We start from the raw sequence: 22,372 nt of genomic DNA on the forward strand, positions 1-22,372 counted from the left end.
CCTTTTAATATTGGTCACTGAAATGATCATGAAGCATGAATCTCATAAATGACATTATGAAAGATTTTTAATCTGTTTGCTATAGTAACTGAGCAAGACCTCCAAACCGATATGCTTTAGCCAGGGACATGGCATAGAAGTGTAGGCTTAACTGGCTTTGTTGTTGTTGTTGTTGTTGTTGTTGTTGTGATCCTGCCCTTTTATTTTCTAGGGAATGAGTTCTACTTTCTGTCATAAACTTCATTGAAAATAAGAAAATAAGTTCTGCTTATCTTAAATTGAAAGTTAACTATATATCAAACTTCAGTGATGATTTTGTGTGTGTGTGTGTGTGTGTGTGTGTGTGTGTGTGTGTGTGTGTGTGTGTGTGTAAGTGTGAATGTAGGAGTGCAACCGGAGGCCTAAAGTCAACCTTAAGTGTTATTCAAGAGTCATCCATCTTGTTTTTGTCTTGTTTTAACTTTTTTTTTAAAATTTATTTATTTTATGTATATAAGTACACTGTCACTGTCTTAAGATACAACAGAAGAGAGCATCGGATCCCATTACAGATGGTTGTGAGCCACCATGTGGTTGCTGGGAATTGAACTCAGGACCTCTGGGAGAACAGTCACTGCTCTTAACCGCTCAGCCATCTCTCCAGCCCTTGTTTTAACTTTTTTTTTTTTTTTTTTTTTCGGAGCTGGGGACTGAACCCAGGGCCTTGCGCTTGCTAGGCAAGCGCTCTACCACTGAACTAAATCCCCAACCCCTTGTTTTAACGTTTAAATACATTTTATCTAGCTGAGTGTAGACCTTTAATTCCAGCACTTAGGAGGGAGAAACAGGTATATCTCCTGTGGAGGCCAGCTTGGTCTACATAGTGAGTTCCAAGACAGTCAAGTCTATATAGGGACTCACTTTTTTTGATAACTGGGCAGTGGTTGTGGCACATACCTTTAATTTCCAGTGTTTTGGAGACAGAGGCAGGTGGATCTCTGAGTTTGAGGCCAGCCTGCTGGTGTACAGAGTGAGTTTCAGGATAGTCAGGATGACATAGATAAGCCCTATTTCGTAAACATAACAACCAAAGTATTTTTCTCTCTGTTGTAAGTATTTTGCCTGCATATTTGTAAGTGCACCAGAAGATGGCAGAAGGTGCTACCATGCAGGTATTAGGAATTGAACTCTGGTTTGTTGGAACAACAATAAGTGCTCTTAACAACTTAGCCATCTTTCAAGCTCTTTGAATTTTTCTGTTTTTCCCTAGTGCTGCGATTCTAAGCCTATGCCACCAAGTCAATTTTTGAATGTAGGTGTTACAGATCAAATTCAAGTCCTTGCTTGTGTAGCAAACATATTACTGACTAAACTATTTCTCTAGTCCTGTTTATTCTTTTTAGTTCTTAAGATCTGTATTCTTTCAGACTACCTTCTGTGCATCTTAAAAATGTTCTAATATGGGGCTGGAGAGATGGCTCAGTGGTTAAGAGCACTGACTACTCTTCCAGAGGTTCTGAGTTCAAATTCCAGCAACCACATGGTGGCTCACAACCATCTCTAATCTGATCTGATGCCCTCCTCTGGTGAGTCTGTAGACAGGTACAGTGTACTCCTATGCATAAAATAAATACATAAATAAGTAATAAATAAATAAATGTTCTAGTATAATAGTGGATAGTGAAAAGGGTAGGGAGTGGAGAGAGTGTTTTGCTTTTGAAGTCAGGTATTACTTTATTATCTAGTCCGTTTTTTAATTCCTGGCCTTCAAACATCGTCCTTCTTTAGCTGTCCGTGTGCTAGCTAGGTCTACAGTTATTCGTCACCAAGGCTAGTTCTCTTGTTTTTATCTACGTATTTATATATTTTGGTATTTTGGAGGCACGGTCTTATTATGTAGCCCTTGTTAGCCTGGAACACCTCAATCTGCCTGGCTCTATCTCCAGAATGCTGGGGTCTATCTGCTTCTAATTCCATGGTTCTAGGATTCAGAGTGGGTACACTATGCCCAACCCTGTTTCATTATTGATTTGATAATTGGTTATTTTTATTCATAAATTATTAAAGGTAGGAAATGGAAATGAAGATTGTCTTTTCTTGAGACTTAGGGAAGAAGGTGGTCAATCTCTGTACCCTCTTGGCCAGCCAGGCTAGGCAATTTGATGAGATTTGGCTCAGTGATGTATACTGTCTCAAAAAATAAAAGAGAAAGAACTTTGATTACCTCTGGCTTCCACACTTGCACACACACACACAGCTTGTACACTAGCAAATACATATATGACACATATAATAGTACAGGAGAGGATAGAGACAGAGAGACACACCCTGATTGAGACCTTTAAATTGGGCTTGGTGACCACTTGCCATGCCAGCACTCAGGATGCTGTTATAGAGGCATTGCTTAGTGTTGGAGGGCTGGCCTAGACTCCCAAATGCTGGGGTTACTAGGCCCCTTTAATATTGGTTATTAGACTAAATGAAAAATTAAAATTGCTCAAGGAATTAGAGTCAGGATAGTTGGGAGGCTGAAACAATCCTTTGGGGAAATAGCATTGGCCACACTTTCAGAGGACCAGTGTTCAATCCCCAGCACTCACATAGTGGTTTGTAGCTATCTATCACTCCAGTGCCAGGGGATTCACCCTCTGCAGTCACTACATATATATGGTATATAGACAAAATATTAAAATACTCAATAATCAGAAGAAAAATAAAACAGTATTCTGATAATATAAAGCTTATACTGGTAACAGAGCAAGTAAATGAACTTGGTTAATGATAATTCAAAAAGCTTAGGTTTTTTTGCTTTTTGTTTTGTTTTGTTTTTTGTTTTTCAGACAGTCTTTTGTAGGCTGTGCTTTCTTTCCTGGAGCTTGTTCTGTAAACCAGGCTAGCTTGGAACTAGCAAAGATCATCTGTCTTTGCTTCCTCCTGTGTGCTTAGATCAGAGGTGTACAAGAACATAGCTAGAGTCAAAAAACATTTTTCTTAAAGATTTAGTTTTTTGGTTTTTTTTTTTTTTCCTTTTTTTTCGGAGCTGGGGACCGAACCCAGGGCCTTGCGCTTGCTAGGCAAGTGCTCTACCGCTGAGCTAAATCCCCAACCCCAAAGATTTAGTTTTTAATGTGTATATATGTGGCAGAGTATTATGTACATGGCTGTAGGTGCTGTGGGAGACCATTGGTGTCAGATCTCAGAAAAGTTGGCGTTATAGGATGGTTGTGAGCCAACATGCAAGTGCCCAGTTCTCTATAACAAGTGCTCTAAACTGTTAATCTATCTTTTCAGCCCTGTGTTGCAGCTTTTCCCCCTTTGTTGGCTTTTGAGACACTGTGGCTTTTGCTGGCCTCCAGTATGCTAATAGACCAGGTTGTACTGGAATTTAGTATGCAATCCCTCTGACCTTAAACTCCGAATTCCTCTGGCTTCCTAGCCAGACTTCTGAGCACTGAGATTTCTTTTCTCCCTCCAAGAGACACTCTTAAGTATGGTGGCACATGCCTCTAAATCCAGTACTCCGTATTTTAAAACAGAAATATTACAGGAAGTGTACTGCCAGCCTGTTCTGCTTCTAAGCCTTCCAGAGGCACAGGATGAAAACCTACCTTAAAACAAACAAAACCAAACATACAGCTGGGAAAGTGGCATATTCCTTTAATCTCCGCACTTGAGAGACAGAGGCAGAATCTCTGAGTTCTTGGCCTAGATGTTGAGGGTGTAGTTATGGACAGTCATAGCTTTGTAGAAAGACCCTGTCTCCATTAAAAAAACAAAAACAAAAACAAATTTAGTGTCTGACTAACCTGAATTTCAACCATAGATCCACTTCCTTTTCTGCCTCTTGTGTGCTTTGAATAAAGGCATGGGTTAACAAGTCAGGTGACAGATGCTTACGTTTGTACCTACTAGGTTAATTTAAAAATTTTTTTTAAATATACAACTTTTTTTTTTTTTCTTTTTTTTCCGGAGCTGGGGACTGAACCCAGGGCCTTGCGCTTCCTAGGCAAGCGCTCTACCACTGAGCTAAATCCCCAACCTAATTTAAATTTAATTACCAGAAATTTCAAAATTCTAAAATTGGGGTAGGAGTCAACTTTTTCTTATACACAGACTTAAATGTAAACACCACATGCGAATCTGTAAAAAATTGTAAATGAGAAACCAGGAACACTAGATAAGGAGAAACTGTATATGTACATCAGTATTTCCTGGTAATTGTTTTGGCATATAAATATCTCTTTCATTATGTCAGGCTCTCTCCCTATTTGGCATATTTAGTGTCTTACAGTAAAAGCTATAACGTTTGTTAAACATTGGATTTTTATGGGTCCTCATATTTTTAAGGTTTTTAATATATTAAAATTTACTGAAGGAAGATTTTTGGCCTCTTCAGATTAGTGTGGCCCCAACTAAAGTCCTATTAAAGACTCATCCCTTCCTAAAAACTTCCTAAAATAGAATCTTCCTGTAGAATGCCTCCACCCCCCTTTTTCTTCCTCCAAGACACTCTGTGTAGTCCTGCCTGTCTTAGAACTTGGTAGGTAGTGCTCAGCATCCTCCTGCCTCTGCCCCTGGAATGTTGGGTTTAAAGGCATATGCCACCATTCCTGGTAGCGTGTATATTTTTCTTTTTTTTTTTTTTCCGGAGCTGGGGACCGAACCCAGGGCCTTGTGCTTGCTAGGCAAACGCTCTACCACTGAGCTAAATCCCCAACCCGCGTGTATATTTTTCAATGGTAATAAACTATATTTGAAGCCATGAAGCAATAAATATTTGAGGGAAAAAAAACTAAAATGTTAAAACAATAGACTTAAGTGTTAGTGGTGAGTTCAGATACTTTTAGTTGTCTTTCTCAGTAAACAGAACTAAGAAATCTTTTTTTTTTTTTTTTTTTTTTTTGGTATTTTGAGACAGGGTTTCCACTTAGGCTCACCACTTCCTCAGGCACCAGGCATACATACAGTACACAGACATACATGCAGGCAGAGCACTTATATTAATAAAAAATTTGGGGGAAGGGGCTGAAGAAATCAGTTGACAGAGTTTCTGGTCTTGCAGCACACCCAGGTTCATTTCCTGCATCCATGTCTTGTGGTTCACAACCTGTAGCTCTGACTCCAGGGAATCTGACTTTTCTACGTGGTTGAGCGTCTGCTGTCACTTGCATATAACAACATAAACACAATTTAAAAATATATTTTTCAATTTTGAATTTGTCAGGTTTTATAGCACATATCTGTAATCACAGTACACAGGAGGCTAAGGTAGGAAGATTGTTGTGAGTTCCAGGCCAGCTAGGAGTACATAGTGAGACCTTGTTTCAAAAAAAGCAAAATGATCCAAAATTTGAGTAGTTTTCCAATTTCTAGAAAGCTTTTTTTTCTATGCTAACTACTATAATTTGCTGGTTGTGTGAGTCCTGTCAGAGCCTAATAAGTCTGAAATTACCGCTTGAATTTACACCATTTTATATTGAGAGCTTTTATTTTGTGTGGTCATAGATTATTGTAGTCTGTTCCCAAACAACTGAAGTACATATTTTTTCAGGAGTTTTGATTTTTTTTTAAAGATTTTTATTTATTATATATGAGTACATTTTAGCTGTTTTCAGACACACCAGAAAAGGTCATCAGATCCCATTACAGATGGTTGTGAACCACCATGTGGTTGCTGGGATTTGAACTCAGGACCTCTAGAAGAGCAGTTGGTGCTCTTAACCTCTGAGCTATTTCTCCAGCCTCAGGAGTTTTGATTTTTAATTTATCTATAAACCACTTTCATCTAGTATTTCCTTTTCCCAAGTTTTGTCTAACTCCTTTAAGTAGTGTTAGTTACCTCTTTTATTTAAACTTTTATTACAAAGTTTCATGCATTGTATGAGCTTCAGTCCTACATTATAACTTTTAGAACCTCCTTTGTACATTTTATTTTATTTGAAATTCAAATGTCAGGTGGTCCATTAAAGAGAATTTTTGAATTGTTTTAATTTTTGGATTTTTAAAATGGGATCACATATAGTTACTGGCCTTAAAACTTGCTGTGTATGGGGCTGGGGATTTAGCTCAGTGGTAGAGCACTTACCTAGGAAGCGCAAGGCCCTGGGTTCGGTCCCCAGCTCCGAAAAAAAGAACCAAAAAAAAAAAAACAAAACTTGCTGTGTAGTTGTGAGTGGCCTCTTTTAATATCTGTTCCCCCTACCTATACTTGCCAGGTTCAGACCCTTTCTTCTCCTTTCTCACCAGGTATTGGGTATTTAACCCAGAATCTAGGACCTGCTAGAGTTTTACCACAATGGGCTGGGGAGGTGGCTCAGTAGTTTAGAACATTGGCTGCTCCTCTGTAGGACCTGAGTGCTATTCTTAGTACCCACATAACATTTTACACCATCTGTAGCAACAGTCCCAGGTATCTGATGCTCACTTCTGGTCCTTACAGTAGTCATTGCAGACATAGTACATAGACACACATTTTAAAAAAAATTAAGTTTAAATTAAAAGTATAGCTAAATATAAATATTAAATATTTATATTCAAGTTCTAATTCCTTATAGAGTTTTTTTTTTTAATTTATTTATATGAATTCTTTTTTTTTTTTTTCCGGAGCTGGGGACCGAACCCAGGGCCTTGCGCTTGCTAGGCAAGCGTTCTACCACTGAGCTAAATCCCCAACCTCTATTTATATGAATTCTTAGCTTCCATGTACACCTGAAAGTAGAAGACATGGAGTTCCTATTACAGATGGTTGTGAACCACCATGTAGTTGCTGGGAATTGAACTTAGGACCTCTGGAAGAGTAGCTAGTGTCTTAACTACTGAGTCATGCCTCCGAGAAGCTCTCATGTTTTATCTGTTTAGTCTTTCTTTCTTTCTTTCTTTCTTTCTTATTTCTTTATTTATTTTTTGGAGCTGGGGACCGAACCCAGGGCCTTGCGCTTCCTAGGCAAGCGCTCTACCACTGAGCTAAATCCCCAACCCCTAGTCTTTATTTTTTTAATTTATTGTCATTTTATTGGTATTAGTGTTTTGCCTACATTTATGTCTGTGCACCATGTGTATGCCTGGTACCCAAAAAGGTCAAAAGAGGGCAATGAGATCCCTTTGGACTGGGTTAAATACAATTGTGAGCTGTCAAATGGGTAATGGGGATTGAACCCCAGTTTTCTGAAAGAACCACTCTTAACCACTGAACCATCTCTCTAACTCCCGTAAGTAAATTTTAGAAATCTTTTGAATAGTTAGGCATTATAATATTCTTTGAAAGCTTTATTTGCATAGTCCCTGAATAAATTTTTTATTCTATTTAGTCCAAAAGAAATGCTTCCTTCAAAGCCTGCAAAGAAAGAGAAAGAGCAGAGGACTCGCCACTTACTCACAGACTTGCCTCTTCCTCCTGAGCTACCAGGTGGAGATCCATCTCCCCCAGATTCTCCAGAGCCAAAGGCAATTACACCACCTCAACAACCATATAAAAAGAGACCAAAGTAAGTTTTTTTTATTATAAATTGGATATTTTTTATTTATTTACATGTCAAGTGTTAGCCCCTTTCACAGTCCCGTCCATAAACCCCCTATCCTATCCCCCGTCCCCCTTTTTCTGTGAGGGTGTTCCCCGACCCATCCACCTACTCCTTCCTACCTCCCCGCCTGACATTCTTTTACACTGGGGGGGTCCATCCTTGGCAAGACCAAGGGCTTCTCCCATTTGTGCCCAAAAAGGCCAACCTCTTCTATATACACAGCTGGAGCCATGCATGGGTCTTGTTTATGTATACTCTTTGGATGATGGTTTAGTCCCTGGGAGCTCTTTTGGTTGGTATTATTGTTATGGGGCTGCAAACCCCTTCAGCTCCTTCGGTCCTTTCTCCAACTCCTCCAATGGGGACCCCATTCTCAGTTCAATGGCTGGCTGGGTGTGTCTGCCTCTGTATTTGTCATGCTCTGGCAGAGCCTCTCAGGAGACCCAAAGTATGTTTTACAGGATGTATAATTTTTATATTTTATGAACATAGGTGTCTTCATGTATGTCTGTGCTTTACATGTATGTCTTGTGTCCCAGGAGACCAAAAGAGGGTGCTGGATCCCCTGGGACTGCAGTTAAAAGATAGTTTTAAGCCACCATGTAGGTGCTGGAAATTGATTCCTGGTTCATGACTCTTACCTGCTGAGCTATTTCACCAGTACCTTAGGGAGAGATATCTCTCTCTTTAAAGATTTGTTTAGTTTATATCTGCATGTACACCAGAATGTCAAAAATGGGCATCAGAATTCATTATAGATGGTTCTGAGCCACCATGTAGTTGTTGGAATTGAACTCAGGACCTCTGTTGGAATTGAACTCAGGACCTCTGGAAGAGAAGCTGGTACTCTTAATTGGTGAACCATCTCTCCAGCCCCTAGGGATCTCTAATTTAAGAATATTCTCTTTTGTTTTACATCTAAAATTTATATATCTTTCATAACTCATAGAAGTGATAGCCAATAAATACATCTTTTATTTCAATTTTATGTTAAAAAAATCTTCTTCTGAAGGATACCTGTCTTATTTACAGATTTGTTGCTGTGAAGCAATACCATGGCCAGGGCAACTCTTTTTTTTTTAATTTTTTTTTTTTTTTTTTTCGGAGCTGGGGACCGAACCCAGGGCCTTGTGCTTGCTAGGCAAGCGCTCTACTGAGCTAAATCCCCAACCCCGGCCAGGGCAACTCTTATGAAAGAAGGCATTTCGTCCCCCAATTAAATGGGGGATGACTTACAGTTTCAGAGATTTATTAGTTCATTTCCGTGGCAGGAAGTATGACAGCATGTAAACAGACACTTGGGCCACAGTTGAAAGCTACATTCGTTAGAGCAACACTGTCCCTGGCTTGGGCTTTTGAAACCTCAGAACCCACCTCCAGTGACACACTTCTTTCAACAAGACTACAACTCCTAATCCTAATCCATCAGAGTCCTACCTGTTATGACTAAGCACTCAAATACAAGAGCCTAAAGGGGCCATTCTCCTTCGAACCAACATATATAACATTTTTCTTATTGAGACAGAGTCTTAATTCTGTATCCCTGGATGGCCTAGAACTGACAAGAGATTGCAATGTCTTTAATTCCAGCATTTGAGAGGCAGAAGCAAGTTGCCTTCTTGAGTTTAGGGTCAGCCTGGTCTACAGTGTTAGTTCCAGAACAGCCAGAGAGCTAGCTACACATTGAGACCCTATCTCAAAACAAAAATAAGGTAGACACACACCACGGACAGCTCTACTTGTACCTTTTTTGAAAAGCAATTCATATATTTAGTGAACACTTACACACCCCAATAATACCTTGTACCTTATGAAGCCAGAATTTCATAATAACCATTGATAGATAATATTTCATTCTTTTATTTTGCCATTTCAATAAAAATTTTATAAGAAACCAGTCATTTGGGGCCGGAGAGATTGCTCAATGGTTAAGAGCACCGACTGCTCTTCCTGAGGTCCTGAGTTCAAATCCCAGCAACCACATGGTGGCTCACAACCATCTGTAATGGGATCTGATGCCCTCTGCTGGTGTGTCTGAAGGCAGCTACAGTGTACTCATATACAATAAAATAAAATCTTAAAAAAAAATAAATTAAAAAAAAAACAGTCATTTAATGGCAAAAAAATAACAGTTTTACTGGTTTTCCTTTTAGAATTTGTTGTCCACGTTATGGAGAAAGAAGACAAACAGAAAGTGATTGGGGGAAGCGCTGCGTGGACAAGTTTGACATTATTGGGATTATTGGAGAAGGAACCTATGGCCAAGTATATAAAGCCAAGGACAAAGACACAGGTATTTCCCCAAAATTCTTGATGCCAGAAGTGTAATAATCTAACAATTACTGTACTTTAATAGATTTACTAAAATAAATCTTAGGCTCTAATTTGTTCTCTTACTGTTATTAAGTAGATAAGAATGTTCCAAAAGAATAGTTTGGCCATCTCTTAGTGTGTTTGCTCCAGGACCTCCCTGTACCTACTCTCTTATACAAAATAGCATAGTTTTTGCATGTAACCTATGCTCATCATCCAGTGCAGTTTATATCATCTCTAGAATATAGTACCAACAACATCAAATTCGGAATAAACTTTGTTATTATTCAAGGATTACTGACAAAACCATGTGTGAGCATGTACAGTCCTGACAGTCTCTCCTACCACCTGGAAATGCTTTTAAGTCTACAACTGTGTGATTGCATGAATAACCAAAGAGCTCCTTTTGGTCAAGGAATGTAGTTCAGGGGTAGACTGGCTGTGTGCATTTGAGAGGTCTTGGGTTTGATTTTCAGCAATATAAGCCCAAAACTAAATCTACTTTTTGTTGACTATTTTGGATATTTATTGTTTAGTCTTGGTGGTGGGTTTTGTTTTCTGTTTTGTGTTGTGTTTGGTGTGGGATTTGAACCTACAGCTTCCACTACAAAAAAGGCTGTTATTATAATCCCAGCCTTCTTTGTGGTGTAAAATAAACTATTACTTGCTCAAAAATTTTTTTTGTGTTTTTTGGAGGAGAGACTATTGTATTTTATTTATTTAGTGAGTACAAATGTATGTCTGTTTTTGTCTTTGGTCATGTTTGTGTTGTGCACATATTGGGAGATCAGAGGACAACTTGCAGGGAATCCGTTCTGTCGTTCTACCATGTGAGAAGCAGAGCAGGTGGAGACATCTTAGTCTACTTATCAAGACCCTTTTCTAGATATGAGAAAGCCAGGGAGAAAAAGACTGAGATTATTTATCTATCTATTCATTCATTTATTATTGTATTTATTTCTTTGGTTTGGTTTGATTTTTGAGTCATGGTTTATTTGTTTTTTAACAGTTTGGTTGTCCTGAATCTCACTTTGTAGACCAGGCTGGCCTTAAATTCAGAGAGATCCATCTTCCCCTACCTCCCAAGTGTTGGGTTTAAAGGTATACAGCATCACACTGACCCAAGAATGAGATTATATATTAGCATGAATCTATATGAAAACTTGAGGACATAGGAATAGGACTGGTTGTGTAGCCTTGTGGTAGAAGCTATGCCTAGTATAGGTTCTAAATTCAATCTCAACCCCTTAAAAAAATAAAGAGATTTAGAGGTTGTATGTAAAAAGCCTGTGAAGGCAAGGACACGTAATGCTGGTTCTTAACCGGGACTAAGAAATGTAAGTTGATTGCCTTGACAGTTTGCATCTATTTCTGCAGGAGAACTTGTAGCTCTGAAGAAGGTTCGGCTAGACAATGAGAAAGAGGGCTTCCCAATCACAGCCATCCGGGAGATTAAGATTCTTCGTCAGTTAGTTCATCAAAGTGTTGTAAACATGAAGGAGATTGTCACAGACAAACAAGATGCACTGGATTTCAAGAAGGACAAAGGTAAATAAAGACATTTCTATTGCTCTAATTTCATTTGTATGAGGTTTTACCTGAATGTGTATGTGTACACACACGTTTCTGGAAGAGCAGTGAGTTCTCTTAACCCTGGAACCATTTCTCTATCTCTCTCTCTCTTTTGGTTTTGCAGTGGTGGAGGTGGGCATGGTTTCTGCATAACACTGTTCTGTAACTAGCTCTGTAGACCAGGCTGGTCTCAAACCCAAACCTGCTAAATGCTGGGATTATATGTATGCACCACTGTACCCAGCATATATTTATTTTTGAGACAGCGTCTCCTTGTAGCCCTTGCTCCCTGGAAATCTATGTAGACAGGTTAGCCTCAAACTTGAACTCCAATGATCTTCCTGCCTCCGTCTCCAGAGTGCAGTGATTAAAGGACTGTGCCACCATTTAAAGTGCTCTTCTTTACTGAACCACACAGCTTCTGTGTTTATATTTATTGATTTACTTTTACAAACAAGGTCTCTATAGTCCTGGCTCTTCTGGAACGAGTTATGTATATGTAGACAAGGCTGAAGCTGAAGTTGCAGGTGGTTGTAAGCCACCATTTGTGTGGTTGCTGGGAACCCAATTCAGGACCTCTGTAAGAACATTTTATGTTCTTAAATGCTTGGCTATGTCTCCAGCTCCCATGTTAGGTTTTTTTTTTTTTTTCTTTTTTTCGGAGCTGGGGACCGAACCCAGGGCCTTGTGCTTGCTAGACAAGCGCTCTACCGCTGAGCTAAATCCCCAACCTCCCATGTTAGTTTTTGAGACAGAATCTTATCATATAGCTCAGGATGGCTTCCAATTTCTTATGGACCTCTTTGCTTAACAGCCCCCAAAATGCTGTGACTGTAGGTGCGTATACCACCACACCATTTTACTTTTTTTTTTTCAAAGATTTATTTATTTATTATATATAAGTACACTGTTGCTATCTTCAGACACACCAGAAGAGGGCATCAGATCTCATTACAGATGGTTGTGAGCCACCATGTGGTTGCTGGGAATTGAACTCAGGTCCTCTGGAAGAGCAGTCAGTGCTCTTAACCTCTGAGCCATCTCTCCAGCCCACCATTTTACTTTTTATTTGTTAGCTTATTTACCTGTGTGGACTTTTTAGGTTAGTATCTCATGTAGCAAGCAGGTCAGCCTCAAGCTTGCTATGTGGATACAGATGACATTGAACTTGTCCCCTTACCCCGCTAATTTCCAAGTGCTGGGATTAAAGTGATGCAGCACCATGTGTAATTCTGCCTGTGGGATAGGTTGACCTTAGTCTTGGGGTTTTTTGTTTTTGTTTTTGTTTTTGTTTTTTTTTTTTTGCTGTTTATTTATTTATTTTTTTAAATATACATTGCATGCACACAGTGGCCATAGATCAGAAGTGGGCATCAGAACCCCTGGAACTGAAGATGTAAGTTGTGAGCCACCATATGGGTGATGGAAGTGTCAGATTCCCTGGAGTCTAGAGTTGTTGACAGATGGAGCTGCCATTTGGGTGGTGGGAATTGAACTTAAAACCTTTGGTAAAGCAGCCAGTGCCCTTAATCCACTGAGCCATTTCTCCATCTGCTGTCTGTGTTTTGAGTGCTGGGATTACAGGTGTGAGCCAGCATGCCTGATTTATACATCCTGATTTATACATCCTTTTAAAAATTGCTTTCCAGGGATAGAGTGAACACTGGTCTTGTAAAGGGTGTGAGATGAGTTCCCAGAAGCTTCAACAGGCAATTTACAATCACTAGTAACTCCAGCCCAGCAGGATCTGACACCTTTTCTGGCCCCCAAGCACACTTTTTAAATCAGTTGTACATACCATCATGTAGATACATACAATTTAAAAGTGACAACAAAAGCACTTACCAACTGAGCCATCTCTCTAGCTCTAAGAAAAATCACTTTTGTGAGTAAACAACCAACTCTTCATTCCATATCTGTTTTTCTTAACAGGTCTTAGCTTAGTTCAGTGTACTCTAATGTACACCTTTAATGCAGTCTTTCTTTGATGGTACTGTGGACTATTTTCAAGCTCTGATAATGCTTGTGTCCCCCTCCTGTCCCTTGTCATTTCTCTTCCTTCAAAATGAAGAAGAAAGGAAAAAAGAAATGTAATGTGGCTGAGGAGATATCTTGGTTGGTAAAGTGCTTACCATACAATCATAAGGACCCAAGTTCCAAGGAAAAGCTGAGCATGTCAGTTGTGCATGCCTCTGACCCTGCACTGTGTAAGGCAGAGAAAGGTGGATATCTGGGACTCACTGGCCAGCCAAAACAATAAGCTCTAAGTTTAGTGAGACTCTTCCTCAAAATATGAGATAGAGAATGACAGAAGAGGAAGATAACCTGGATTAGGTCTTTTATCCTTCACACACCATGTGTACCTGTGAGCCAGAGTCTTTGTCCATATACATTGCATGTGTGTGTTCATGTACTCACCACCCCCCTCTCCCCTCTCTTCTTTTCCTCTCTCTCTCTTAAAAAAAATAAAAAAAAAAAAAAAAAAAAAAAAAAAGCATACCATTTTGGAAAACGAAAAAGTTCTTGAAGCCTACTCTTTATATCAAGAATCCCTGCCTTGTATTGGGAATGTAGCTAAATTGTGGAGCATTTACCTAGTATACATGAGGCCCTGGGTTTGGTTTTTTTGTTTTTATGCTACTGGTGAACAGAATTATAAACCTGGAGGGTTTTGTTTTGAGAACAGGGTTTCATATATGCCCTGGCTGTTTAACTCTGTGTAGCTAAGGACAGCCTTTAATTTCTCTACCACAATTGTTTATGTGGTACTAGGGATTGGGCTCAAACCCATGGTTTTGTTAGACATGGTGGTGTTTGCCTTTAATCTGAGTGCTTGTGAGACGTGTAGCTTCAGGGCCATACTGCTCTACATATTAGGTTCCAGGTCAGCCAGGGGTATATTGTGAGATCCCTCTTTAAAAACAAAAACATAAAAACCCAGGGTCTTATTCATGCTAGGCAAGCACACTCCCAAGTGAGCTACATCCTCAGCTTATAAACTTAGTATTTCATGTAATGATATGGGTATGAGGGGCTGGGAGATGTTTTTGCTCTTCCAGAGGTCCAGAATTTGATTCCCAGCAACCATATAGTGGCTCACAACCATCTCTAATGAGATCCATTGCCCTCTTCTGAGAGTGACAGTGCGCTTATATACATAAAATAAGTAATTTTTTAAAATTATATTGGTATGATAAATTCCAAATTGTTTATAACTATTTTTAGTGTGCTGCTTTCATTCTAAATTCATTTATAAATTTAGAAGCTTTGATTAAATGATTGTACTTCTGATTTATTTTTGTAAATTATTAGCAGCAGCATCATATGCTTACATGTAGTGTTCAGAGGACAAATTTTGGGAATTGGTTCTCTGATAATGGACTCTGGGGATGAAACTCAAGTTGTGAGGCTTGCAAGGCAAGTACTTTGAAAAAACACTGAGCTATCCTGACAACATTTTAAAATTATTTTTACTTAAAATGTTCTCTATTTATCTTTTTTTTTTTTTTTTTTTTGTCTATGTGTGAATCTGAACCTAAGTTTATGCGACATGTACGTGGGTGCCCATTGAGACCAGAAGGTGCCAGATCTTCAGGAGCTACAATTATAGGCACTTGTGATTTGTGCTCAGGAGTCATTGGCAGCCTATACCTGTTAGGCCAACCTGGTCTGCATAGTCAGTCCCAGGCCTTTCTCACAAAAGGGAGTAGGGAGGGTAGAGCTAGAGAGATGGCTCAAAGGACCCTCACTGGCTTCCCAGAACTCGCATGTCATTTTATAACCATCTGTAACTCCAGTTCCAGTGGACTCAGTACCAGCTTTTGGCCTCTGCAGGCATCAGGCAAGGATAAAGACTCACAATTTATAACAAATGGTCATGGTTATCTTATTATACAATATAAAACTAGAATAGATAGCTGATTGGATTTGGCCTAGGGTCTTTAATTGTTAATAGACTTTGATTGTGACATACAAGTAATATAAATTAATGGTTGCAATTCTCTCAGAATGTAAATTGTTCACATAACAGTAGTATAGGAATCCAGATTTATCTCCAGTGGTATTGTGTATCATTAGAAAGGGAAATTATTTTTATTATTCTAATTTAGGTCCTTTTTCTATAAAATTAAGAGGTTGTTCCAGAGAGGCATGGTTAACTTCAAATTATATTCAAATTTGAAGATTGTTATGTCAACATTTAAAATTTTCTTTTTGTTATATAGGTGCCTTTTACCTTGTATTTGAATATATGGACCATGACTTAATGGGACTGCTAGAATCAGGTTTGGTGCACTTTTCTGAGGACCATATCAAGTCATTCATGAAACAGCTAATGGAAGGACTGGATTACTGTCACAAAAAGAATTTCCTCCATCGGGATATTAAATGTTCTAACATTTTGCTGAATAACAGGTAACATAGTAACCAAATAAGACTAACCACTTTTCCCCTTTTTGATTTGTCTAGATAGTTAGGATTATAAGTAGTACAACTTTTTTCTCTTTGCATGAATGTTCAATGTGTTCTTTTTTTCTTTACCTTCCTCTTTACCTCCCTCTTCTATCCTCTTTCCATTTTAATGTTAGAAGTAACAAAATAGGATTACAAATATTTTTTAATTGCTAACATTCTAGGGGATTGATCTACTAGAGAATATACCATATAGTCAATAAATAGTGTTGTTACCACAGCAAATTTAAATATACATCAGGTTCTTAATGTTCTGTAGTGGGAAGAAACAGGCCTGCCTCTTTAGGTACACTCAAGGCTGTCAGCTTTTTTCCTTTCAGAGGAAGATCTTACCTTAACCTAGGAGCGCGCGAGCGCGCGCACGCACGCACACACACACACACACACACACACACACACACACACAGCCAAGAACACACGCAAGCACACACATACGCTTAAATATGCATGGTGGTTGTGTTAGGAGATGGAATAAACAGCCAGGCAGGATTACCTGAAGTTATCTTAAAAAGAAATTATTTTCAAATTAGACACTGTCACTGTCTTCAGACACACCAGAAAGAAGGCATCGGATCTCATTACAGATGGTTGTGAGCCACCATGTGGTTGATGGAAGAGCAGTCAGTGCTGTTAACCGCTGAGCCACCTCTCTAGCCCCTAAATTTTAACACTAAAATTTTGGTAGCATACACTGTGCAGTTGAGTTTAGTAGTAGAGCTAACCCATTTATTAATGTTCAATTCAGTAAGTATGTTAGGTTGTTGCTTGTTTTAGACAGGGTTTCAGTCTAACTCAGGTGTCTTTGAACTATAATATTCACAGCCTCCCAAGTGCTGTGATTAAAGGCACCCACCACCACACTAGACCCATGTTTGTTTGTTTAATTTAGAATTACCTAGACTATTCAGTTTTGAAGAATAAATAGAAATTTATCAGAAAGACTGACAATGATGAAGCAAAATCTCTGCAGAAAATACTGCTTATACAAAAGCATATACATTGGCTGGAGAGATGGCTCCGAGGTCAAGAGCACTGACTGCTCTTCCGGAGGTCCTGAGTTCAATTCCCAGCAACTACATGGTAACTCACAACCATCTGTAATGGCATCTGATGCCCTCTTCTGGTGTGTCTGGAGAAAGTGATGGCATACTCACATACATTTAAAAAAAAAAATCTTTAAACCAAATTCATGTGTGCTATCATATTTGGTACTGGCTGAGAAAATAATGTGTCCTTAAGTCAGGCATGGTGGCAGAAGCTGGTATATCTCTTGAGTTTGAGGCCAACCCAATCTACATAATGAGACCATGTCTGAATATTAAAATGAGTAGAATCCAAAGGAGATGGCTAAAGAGATAGGAATAAGATAAGGAAAATAATGACTACAGTATAATCATATTTCCAAAGGGAGTAATCATAGATGTCAGATTACAAATTATAACACTTGGAAAAAATTTTGCCAAATAAAGATCAGAGGTGACATTTGTGTGAGAGGTAAGGAATATGCAGCACAGTAAAGGGATGAAAATATAATGGGATGGAGATTCTAAAGACATAAAACCATTGAGCACTTGAAGAATATGTTTGAAGACATTGTGTTTATGTCATAATGAATAAAAATAATAGTAGGTGTTTTTGTTGTATTGTCTATGCCAAATTTTTACAATACATCCACATAGGAGTTTCAGGCTCCCCTGACTTATAAGACCTTTTTTTTTTTTTTTAAAGATTTATTCATTTATTATATATAAGTACACTGTAGCTGTCTTCAGATACACCAGAAGAGAGCATCAGATCTCTTTACAGATGGTTGTGAGCCACCATGTGTTTGCTGGGAATTGAACTCAGGACCTCTGGAAGAGTAGTCGGGTGCTCTTAACCACTGAGCCATCTCTCCAGCTCACTTAAATGCGCTATGAATATAGCCTAGTGTTAGAGTTTTTGCCTAGCTTATGTGAGGTTCTAAGTTCAATTCCAGCACCACAGAAAATAAATAAGGGACAGTGAGATGGAACTTGTTGTCAATTATAGTGAGAGTTCAATTCCCAGAACTCAAATGATGGAGTATACTGACTGTTGCAAGTATTTCTTTGAGCTGCACACTCAGAATGATAGTGCTTGATTTAATGTAAAATTTTGTTGCTATTACTTGTTTTTTATATTCTGTTCATGGGTTTGGGGAACATTTCCAAGATAGCCTCTTCTCTTTACTCTCTTGACTTTTGTCTTACCTGAGCTATCATGTCCCTCAGATACAGTTAGCCCCCCATATTCTCCAAATGTAGCAAGGCTATAAATATTAAAATGGGTACAGAAATTTATAGATTAGCATAATTCTGAGTAGTTCATGTTTTTAAGTAATTCTCCCAATTTTGTGTTTAATTTTATTAAAATAGTACTTGACATTTCTATGTACTGAGGAATGGAAGTTCAGTAGTGGAGCACTTAATATGCTCAAGTATTTGAGTTTATTACCTAGTACTATAAGAGATGGAAAGAGGGAGAGAATGGGAGAATTAGACAGTCACTACTGAGTATAGTCAGAAGTGATCTGATCCCTTTAAAGGAGTGTCTCAAGCTGCATGGTAGTGCAGAGGCACAAATATTATGTTTGAAACAACCTTTCCATAGCAACATATAGTCTCAAAATTAATAGTGATGGTGGTGGTGGTGGTGGTGGTGGTGGTGGTGGTGGTGGTGGTGGTTAGGGTGGTGATGGTGGTGGTGGTGGTGGTGGTGGTGGTGGTGGTGGTGGTAGTAGTAGTAGTAGTAGTAGTAGTAATAGAAGAAGAAGAGGAGGAGGAGGAGGAGGAGGAAGAAGAAGAGGGGGAAGAGGAGGAGGAAGAGGAGGAGGAGGAGGAAGAAGAAGAAATAATAATAATAATAATAATAATAATAATAATAATAGAGTAATTGTCAAATTATAGTTCTCAGACCAGCTCTAATGGTATCATGGATGAGCTTGTTAGAAATGCATATTCAGAGCCAGGTATAATGGCTCATGCCTATAATTTCAGCAATTGTGATGGTGGTATTGGAAGATTACTATGAATTTGAGGCCAGCCCTAATTCAGGCTCTGTGCCTACCTGGGTATCAAAGGAGATGCCTTCTCAAAAGAAGAGAAAAGAAAAGTAAAAGAAATACAGACTTAGATTGGGTAGAGTACTTGCATAGTATGTATGGGGTTCTGGGTTCAGTCCTCAGCACCATGAGGAAAAAAACTGAATTTATCATTTATTGGAATGAAACTCAGGCAAGCTTTTTGGGGTTTTTGTTTTGTTTTTGTCTTGTTTTTGTGTAGTGTAAGGGATCAAACTTAGGGTCTTAGACTTGCATGCTTTTCTACTTACCTACATCCCCAGTCTTTGGTGGTTTGATACAGGCTCTTATCCTGAAGCTCAGGTTGGCCATGAACATGAACCTCTTGCCTCTGTTTCCCTAGTGTTAGGATTAAAGGTGTGTGACATTATGCCTGGCTTAAGTATCTGTCTTTAACATTAGGTATTGCTGTAACACATATACTAGGCACAGATGCCTACCACACAATGAGTATTTAAAGGCTAAGTGTAGTGGTGTACGTCTTTTTTTTTTTTTTTTTTTTTTTTTCCTTTCTTTTTTCGGAGCTGGGGACCGAACCCAGGGCCTTGCATTTGCTAGGCAAGCGCTCTACCACTGAGCTAAATCCCCAACCCCAGTGGTGTACATCTTTAATCTGAGCACAAGGATGATTGATCTCTGTGACTTCAAGGCCAACATGGCCTACAGAGTGAAGTTGAGGTCAGTGATATGTGGTAAAATTCTGTCTCAAAATAAAACAGTAGGGGTTGGGGATTTAGCTCAGTGGTAGAGCGCTTGCCTAGCAAGCGTAAGGCTGTGGGTTTGGTCCCCAGCTCCGAAAAGAAGAAAAAAATAAAAAAAATAAAAAATAAAAAAAATAAAACAGTAATAAATAAAAAGAAGTAAATGTTTAGAGCTGGCATGGAAGATGCATACCTATATATATGTATCCTAGTTCTTGGCAAGGTTGAAGTGAGATGATTGTTTTAAGAGTTGGGGACCAAGCTGGGTACTATATGTAAACACCATGGTAAAAAAAAAAAAATGAGAATTCAAATCCATATATGTAATAATAGCTAAAAGAAAAATATTGTGGGGCACTACAAATGTGTCTGGATAATTTAAATTGGGGAGGATAATCATTAATAGAAGTATGATCAGGCATCAAAAATAATTTTTATAATTCTTTTAGCTCTTTAATTGGCATTTAAGTTTCCAAGTGTAGTTTGAGGGCTGCTGTTTTTACTTATGAAAATAATTTGTTTGTTTGTTTGTCTTACAGTGGGCAAATCAAACTGGCAGATTTTGGCCTTGCTCGGCTCTATAACTCTGAAGAGAGGTAAGACATTCATCAAAATCACATATGAGGTTTACTTATGAACTGTGATTTAAGGCCAACTTTGACATAATAAAAAACAGTATCTCAAAAAAAATATTTTTTTTAGTTAAAACTGAGGGTGGGAATTAGAGAAGAGTCTTTAATTTTCTGATACTCTCAAATTCTACAAATTATAGTGACTGTTAAAATTCCCTAATTATTTGAATTGCTACATAGTTCTTATTTGGTTGGTTTGTTTTTATATTTTTTGGTTGTTTTTGTTACACTTGAAGTTCTAAAATTTAACGCTAAACCAAGCTGGCCTTGACTTCACAGCAGTACACCTGCCTCTGTCTGCAGAGTGCTGGAATTTAAAGGCATGAGCCACAATCCCCCTCATTCTGTTGTTGTTGTCTGTTTGTTTAAAGACTGCTTTGTTCATCACCCATTTGACTGCATAGGTATCAAATCCACCTAAAGCTAGAGTTGTGTGTATTTGTGTACATACATTTATGTCTTGAGTGTCTTCCACATGTATTGGGGAAGGGGTGCTGGCATTAAGTGAATTTGCCATCACAAGGTTTTAGATACTATCTGAATTCTTATTATTATTATTATTTTTTTTTTTTTGGTTCTTTTTTTTTTGGAGCTGGGGACCGAACCCAGGGCCTTGCACTTCCTAGGCAAGTGCTCTACCACTGAGCTAAATCCCCAACCCCATACTATCTGAATTCTTCAATCAGCCTTCAACAGAAATAAGTTAACCCAGATTTGATTAGAAGTGAGTGCTTCATCTTTTACTCATGTCCAGCTTACTTTTGGCCAATTTACTATTGGAATTGTTTTAACAATCTCATTTTCAATTGGCAGCTATTTTTTTTTTTTTGTTAGTGTTTAGTTACCTATGAAAAATATGCAAAAAACATTACCCACCCAAATTTATATTCTGATGGTTTTACTTTTCAGTCGCCCTTACACAAACAAAGTCATTACTCTGTGGTATCGACCTCCAGAGCTGCTTCTTGGAGAGGAAAGATACACACCAGCCATTGATGTTTGGAGCTGTGGGTAAGACTGTCTTAACCTTTTGTCTGTAACTCATAACATGTACTGTTTCCTCTTTATATTAGCTACTTGTCTTTTTTAAGTGTATGCACACTTACACACATACATAAACATAAATGAGAATGAATCTCATTTAAAAAATAACAACAAAAAACATGAAACAAGTAGTCGAGCTGGCTTCGGTCTGTCCAGGCTGGTAATACTTCTGTCTCAGCCCACAGTTAACTAGGATTGCAAGCATATATCACTATGTCCAGCTTATCTCAAGTCTTTTCATTAATATCCTCCTTCCATCCCTTAATTTTCATGTTTCCTCATAATCTGCTTAGAGAAAACGAGATCATTTTTTTCTGTAGATGTCTCATAGTCTGAGTTTGAATTATTGTTGCCACTGTCATAAAAACAAAAATAATATTTGTCTGCATCATGTGAAGTCTTGCAGAAAGGCTAATTATTTTGTTGACCAGTTTTCAAAGTAGTGAGGTGGTTTTCTACTGTTCTCTTAAAATGACCAGTGAAAAGATTTGGCTTATTGGATGTTTGATTATTAGGTTCATTAGAAACTGTGGTAGACTTGCATATTTGATATCTTTTTTTTTTTTTTTTTTTTTTTTGGTTCTTTTTTTCGGAGCTGGGGACTGAACCCAGGGCCTGTGCTTCCTAGGCAAGCGCTCTACCACTGAGCTAAATCCCCAACCCCGCATATTTGATATCTTTTAACAGACACACACACAGATGGGGGGGGGGAGCAAGCGCACAGACGCATATGCCAAGTGTATTTTCAAGTGCCCACGCAAACTAGAAGAGTTTCCAATCTCCCAGAGCTAGAATTTGTAACAGGTGGTTGTGAGATGCATGACATTGGTGCTGGGAACCAAACTCTGATCTTAGTCAAGAATAGCAAGTTTTGAACACCTTCTAGCTATCTTTCCAGTGTTCATCATAGTAGTTCTTGTTCACATTGCCTGAGCTTTGTCTAGTCTAAACTTCATCAGGCTAGTTTTTGAGTTCTCTTGATACATTGTTGATAATCTTTAACAGTCTTTCTTGTTTTCTTATTCTCCTCTTTTGTCTGCA

General features: G+C 38.5%; 1 protein-coding gene across 41 annotated transcripts in view; it reads left to right on the plus strand.

The window, feature by feature from the left end:
* The window catches only part of Cdk12 (cyclin-dependent kinase 12), a 79,587-nt gene that overhangs the window by 11,427 nt on the left and 45,788 nt on the right, over positions 1-22,372 (plus strand). For 40 of the 41 annotated variants that reach the window (XR_015630190.1, XR_015630184.1, XR_015630187.1 and 37 more), the window contains exons 3-8: positions 7,287-7,463; positions 9,653-9,792; positions 11,190-11,360; positions 15,608-15,797; positions 20,195-20,251; positions 21,197-21,298. Coding sequence is in view for 7 of the 41 variants with exons in the window: in XM_087569668.1 (XP_087425794.1) it covers positions 7,287-7,463; positions 9,653-9,792; positions 11,190-11,360; positions 15,608-15,797; positions 20,195-20,251; positions 21,197-21,298 (837 nt within the window). In the remaining 34 variants the exon portion in view is untranslated. Of the gene's footprint in view, positions 1-7,286; positions 7,464-9,652; positions 9,793-11,189; positions 11,912-12,341; positions 13,879-15,607; positions 15,798-20,194; positions 20,252-21,196; positions 21,299-22,372 lie in introns of those variants that run through there. The other variant, XR_015630216.1, reaches the window with a different exon arrangement.

Source organism: Rattus norvegicus, chromosome 10 (assembly GCF_021556685.1).
Source record: "Rattus norvegicus strain SHRSP/BbbUtx chromosome 10, alternate assembly SHRSP_T2T, whole genome shotgun sequence".
NCBI lineage: Eukaryota > Metazoa > Chordata > Mammalia > Rodentia > Muridae > Rattus > Rattus norvegicus.